The sequence below is a fragment of the Dunckerocampus dactyliophorus genome, chromosome 13 (genome assembly GCF_027744805.1).
Source record: "Dunckerocampus dactyliophorus isolate RoL2022-P2 chromosome 13, RoL_Ddac_1.1, whole genome shotgun sequence".
NCBI classification, from domain to species: Eukaryota; Metazoa; Chordata; class Actinopteri; order Syngnathiformes; family Syngnathidae; genus Dunckerocampus; species Dunckerocampus dactyliophorus.
Window position 1 is genome coordinate 29,088,839 of NC_072831.1, and position 5,680 is coordinate 29,094,518.

The 5,680-nt window shown below is 47.1% G+C and overlaps 1 protein-coding gene across 1 annotated transcript; it reads right to left on the minus strand.

Moving 5' to 3' along the window:
* Window positions 1–1,133: 1,133 nt before the first annotated feature.
* On the minus strand, window positions 1,134–5,343 carry zfp36l1a (zinc finger protein 36, C3H type-like 1a). Its single transcript, XM_054796109.1, has 2 exons — window positions 4,838–5,343; window positions 1,134–4,141 (listed from the first exon to the last, which is right to left on the minus strand). The coding sequence occupies exons 1-2, from the start codon at window positions 5,072–5,074 to the stop codon at window positions 3,086–3,088; spliced, it is 1,293 nt and encodes a 430-aa protein (XP_054652084.1). The 5' UTR covers window positions 5,075–5,343; the 3' UTR covers window positions 1,134–3,085.
* Window positions 5,344–5,680: the final 337 nt, after the last annotated feature.

Sequence of the window (5,680 nt, forward strand, 5' to 3'; positions counted from 1 at the left end):
CACATCTTCTTGATGTATGTGTTCCACATCAAGGGTTCTGTTATGTTGCGTTATGGCAACAGGCGATGTTGGAAGCTTTCGGGTTGGGGTGTCCAAACGGTTGTCCAGCGACGGCCACATGGTGAAAAGTGCAAGGGTGCGACTTTGCCACTTTGACATTTTGTAAAGATATGCTAAGAAGGTTTTCTCAGAGGTGAAAAAGTCTTTCATTTTCCAAATATTTCTACTTGCTTCCTAAATTATTTTTGGAAATGTTCTTTTCGTCATATTCTGTTTATTTCCATAAAATGATACGCTTTCCCCAGCCTCATTTTCCAGAAATGACGATAAAAGCACATTTTTTAAAAATGTCTTTTTTTCTTTCAAGTGGAACTTTCTCTTGCTGATGTTTCACCAGCTCGTTCTCCTAAAACTGACTTTTGTCCTCATCATATGAATCCGCTTGCAAAATGTCTGCCGTTTGAAATGTTCCAAATATTGCAACTTTCTTCTTGTAAAATGAAGACTTTACTCCCGTTAGAACTTTTCCTTAAATACATTCTTTTTCCTTTAATATTTCAACTTTATGCTACTAAAATGACATTTTTCCTGATCTTTTACGAGTTCATTCTCGTAAAATGGTAACTTTTTCTCGTTAAAATTCAACTTTATATTTTTTACTTTATTCTTGAAAAATTTCCCCCAAGTATTTTGACTTTCCTTTTGTATTTTTCCCCATAATATGACCTCATTCACATATTTTGACTTTATTCCCGTTGTAACGGTCCCTAAATTACAACTTCATTCTTTGTTTCGGATATTACTTATTTTTGGAAATAACACCTTCTTGTCTTTAATATTTCAACGCTACGCTGCTGAAATATTTCGCCTTATCATTTTGTGAAAGCTTTGCTTAATATTTCCTCGTTAATATTTCCACTTTATTCTTGTAAAATGACTGCTTATTCGTACATTTTTGCAGTTTTCATTTTTTGTGTGAAATGCTATTCTTAGAATGCGTTGCGGGCTGCACTTGCGGGCCACTTTGGACACCCGTGCGTTAACATCCAAAAAAACCAAAAGAAAGGAAAAACAGACGCCACCAAGCAAAACACACAAAAGTCGCATCTTACGTATTTTGGACTCACACAGCGTTTTAACATTTCCAAAAATACAGGGTTTATTGACTTAACTGCAATCAATACTTACAAAAGGGGCGGGGGGCGGGGGCAGGCTTTCATATAAACTCACAGAAAAGGACTGTAGTGAACAAACATGGCTGGAAAAATACATTCAGTTTTTTTTTGTAACTTTCTTTGTGTCGAAAAAAAAAATCTGCTCACCCTCCCATCTTCCAAATGTGTGAAGGCAAACTGGGGGGTGGGGGGCAAGAAGTCCTCCATCATCCAATATAAAAAGGCACCAAAAGCCTTAGCTACCTGGAATGTATTCAAAAGAGGCACTTTAATCATCAAGAATGAAGGGGGGGGGGGGCACCAAGCAAGTGCACCAACTAACTTATCCTCCGTTTGGTCACAGCAGACTGGGTGGAACAAAGAACAACAGAAACAAAAACAAAGACAAAGGTCTTAAAAGCAGCCAAGTTACTTGTACGGTCCGGCCAGGAGCGGAGAAAGTACTGGAATATCACGATAGCAGCTACTAGCTACTGCTGGAAACACATGTGGTGGGGGTGGAGGGTGGGGGCAGAAAAAAAAATTGCAGTTACGAGGGAGCACAAACGAAGAAGTGAAATAAATAATCAAAAAAAACGGCTTTTTTTGTCGCAGTTTCTTGCTTTAAATTAATTTTGACAACAAAAAAAAAAAGTGTAGTTGCGGAACGAAAAGGTACAATATATTAAACTGTGGAGGGGGGGAAGAAAACAAAAAAGGAAAACTGACAAATGTCTTCACAATCTTTAGATTAATATGGAAGATCATAATTTAACATAAAAGAAAATATATTCTATTGTTCATTATCCAGATAAATACAAAAAAAATTAAACAAAAAATGCATATGATCACCAATAAATATGTTCTGATAAGTTAAATAAGCAGTGACAAGCAAAGACCTTCTGTCTGGAAAGTTCTTTAAACAACAATAACCGTAATAATAACATTAATAAAAAATCATTATCAAATGAAGAGAGCAAAAAAACAAAAAAAAGAGGGGAGGCAACAACATCAACAACAAAAATAGCTTGGAGATCCAACCTTGTCAAGTCACAGGTGAGGATGGGTGGGTGGGAAAGGGGGCGGGGCCACTTACAGGTAAGTTCCCGAAAAAAAAGAAAAAGAGCCAGTGACCAGCAACAGGATGAAGGGGGGGAAGGTGTGGGGGTGACCAACTTCCAGTTCAAAGTCCTTCCTGCAGACTCACCCAGATCACAAATTACATAAGACACTGTTTGAGGGAGAGGGGGGGCAAACAAACAGTAGTCCATTCACCCGGAAACATGCCAAACCGCCCCCCCAACCAGGCACTTTTTACTCCTGCGCCGACTTTAAAAAAACTATTCATATCTTTACAGGCTCTTCTTTTTGTTCTCTGCAGCTGATGAGCATCCTCGGGCTCGCTCGCTCCAAGAAGGGGGGGGATGGGATGGGATGGGGTGGGGCTGATTATGAGCATCCTCGGGCTCGCTCGCTCCAAGAAAGGGGGATGGGGGGGGGCATAGTGCAATGCACTCCCCTTTATCCAAGGCCACTTGTGCTGCTACACATTCAAGCGCAAAAACTATGAAAAAGAACTCAAAAAACAAAACAAGCGGCACTTGGGAAACACCAGCAACACAAATAAGAAACGTCAATTGTCATGATTTTTTTGTGTCCATCTTTTTGTTTTTGGCACTATGACACGTGGCAGGCTACACTTCTGGTGCTCCTACGACAAAATAAACGGGCTGTGTGCAGATTAGCGGGAGGGGGCGGGGGTGAAATGATTAGCAGACGCTTCCCTCGACCTGCTACGTCCTCGCAGCACCGACAAGGAAGTGACGCTGGCCGCGAGGGGCTCTGCGGGAGGTAGAAAGGGGGACGCGCCACCGTTCTCCTCGTGTCAAAAAAAAGAAAAGAAATGGTGTGTAAAGATAAGGCATTGCCGTCTAGTCATCGGAGATGGAGAGGCGGCTGAAGATGGGCAGGCGGCGGGTGGTGTCAAGCGTGGGCGACTCGGAGCCGCTCAGGCTGCCCCCGGAGCTGCTCTGGTAGCCCTCCTGGTCCGAGAGGGAGTCCGGAGGGCTGGACGGGGACTCAAACATCTGAGGGGACTCCAACATGGGTCTGAAGTAGTAAGGCGTGCTGGTCGGGGAAGGGGGCGCGGGGTTGCCGGCGTCGGGGCCCGTGGGGCCGGTGCCCAGACTAGGCCCAAACAGGTTGGCCAGCTCCTGGCTGGAGTAGGTGAAGGGGTTACTGCTGGGCCAGTCGGGGACCTCGTCGGGGAAGAACATGGGCGGCGGGGTGACCGAGGTGGGGCTGTCTCGGAGACCCGCCGAGCTGGAGAAGCCGGCAAAGCTGTAGCTGTGCTGCAGGCGGGGACGCTCCATCTCGCCGGACGAGGAGTTGCTGCTGCTGCTGGGCGACGACTTGAGGGGGGGTCCGCGGCGCTCCTCTGCGTTGTGGATGAAGTGGCAGCGGGGGCCGTAAGGACAGAACCCGATTGTGTGGAAGGTGCGGCACAGCTCTGTTTTGTACTTGGGGTGGCGGCTGAGGCTGCGCAGTTCGTGGATGCCGTGGGCAAACTGGCACTTGTCGCCATATTTGCAGGCGCCGTTCTCCTCAAAGGGCCGGCACAGCTCCGTCTTGTAGCGACTAGAGTTCACTTGGCTGCCCGTGCTGCCTGTGGGGCTGGCCGGCCCCAGGCACTTGTTGAGGAGCCGCTCGCCCGTCTCGGAGAAGGAGCGGTCCCGCAGGCGGTTCTCCTTGTTGGCCCCGGAGATGAACGACGAGTGCTCGGTCGCCTTCAGGCTGTTGAGGAACTGGTTCTGGCTGAACTTGGTGCTGCTGACCGAGTGCCGCCGCTGGTACACGCCTCCCACCGAGGGAGAGCCCACCGCCTTCCTGTCCAGCAGGGCTCCGGCGGGGCTGGGAATGGCCACGTTGGGGACCGTCATGGGGTGGGGGGCGCCCAGGTTGCTGTTGTAGCTGAGCAGCTTGTTGTTCTGCAAAGACAGGCAAATAATTACAAGTCTTTTCTGGCTCGGACAAGCGGATGCAAGCCTAAAGAACGGAGTGGCAGCTGGTTTGGCTGGTTGCCCTGGTCGGGAATGTGCGGCTGGCTCAGTAAAATGGAGCACATGAGAGGCCGGCGCTGGATCTGCTCGCTGGGCCCACAAAAGGAGGCTGCATCGCTCGAAAGATAACCAAAGTGGCATCCATCTGGCTCTTGATGCACTTTTACAACAAAACAACTAATAAGCAGCTGCGGGGAATTTGGAGGGAAACTAAAATCGGCGTTTTTGGGTTGTTGATGTTGCGTCAATGGACGAAATATTAGACAGCTAATCTGTCCAAGGAGGGTTAATGCCAGACAAATCTGGTGAATGATTAGCGAGCATGTGGCTGATTTGGGATCAGTGTTAAACAACAAAAAAGTGGCGCACACAAACAAGTCAACTAGCCTGCACTCTCAACGTTAGCTAACATTTGGAAAACACGTTAAAAGAGGCTTTCCTGCCTCGACAACGCCGTCAAAGTATACACAGAAAGAGAAAGTTATGGTAAAAAACAGTGAGTGGAACCGGAGGCGAAATAAATCACAACGAGGGCCGCCGTGCGCATCATTCCTCCACACAAGCTAGCCGTGCTAGCTAGCAGCTAACCCAGCAACGAAAACATTAAAAAAGAGACAAAGTTACCTTGTTCATCGTTTCAAAGTCGAAAAAAGGCGACACCACAGCCGTGCTCATGATTGCAGCGACAAAAAGTTGCTCCGGGTGGGGGGCGGGGGGAAGAAGAAAAAAACAACAACAACCAAACCGGCGGGCTTGTTTGGAAGTTGACTGCCGTGCTGCAGTGCGTGCTTTGCGGATCCTTCTTGTGTGTTTGTGACCCCTCTGCAGAACTCCCCCAGTGGTTCTGTCCCGCCCCGACATTTGCCTTATAATCCTCCAGCAGGAGGAGCCTCCACGCTGGGCGTCAACTTTGTGAACTTTTCTCCCTCCCCTCTTTTTCTTCTTCTTCCTCTTTTCTTTTCTTTTTTTTTTTGTTGCTCTGCAGCCGTGCTTGTTTCTTCCGAGCTTCAAGCCGAGCAACGTTGAAGTGAGTAAAGCGTTAAAAAACAGACATGATAAATTATTTATGATGGCTTTAGCTGTTGTTTACTCATTGGAGCCGCGGTGCTTTATCCTCCCATCCACTGCCTGCTCTGTCATTAATTTACTCCTAATTGCTGGACTGCTAACATCATTGCTGGGACTTTCCAAGTCAATCCAGGGTAGCGGTTATTAACTCCTTCCCAACCCCTTCTACCGCCCTCCATGCAAGTAGAAATCATCTGTTCCAGAGTTAAACTCTGGCACAGTTTGTCATTCTATGTGTGGTAAGACCAAATCAAACCACCGTTGACAACAGGTGATGCTGACAAAATGAAATTAGTCGACTTTTAACCTGCAAAGAACTTTCAATGCATCTTTTGAGGCCTATTTTGTACCGGGGATTTCAGTTAAACCCCATAGTTTATGGCTCACAGGGCATTCCAC

Excerpts from the sequence above, each read along its gene's own strand:
- zfp36l1a (XM_054796109.1), bottom strand. The coding sequence starts at position 5,074 with ATGTCGGGGCGGGACAGAACCACTGGGGGAGTTCTGCAGAGGGGTCAC. Across the intron at positions 4,142-4,837 it reads ACTTTGAAACGATGAACAAG|AACAACAAGCTGCTCAGCTA; the intron begins GTAACTTTGTCT and ends CTGTCTTTGCAG.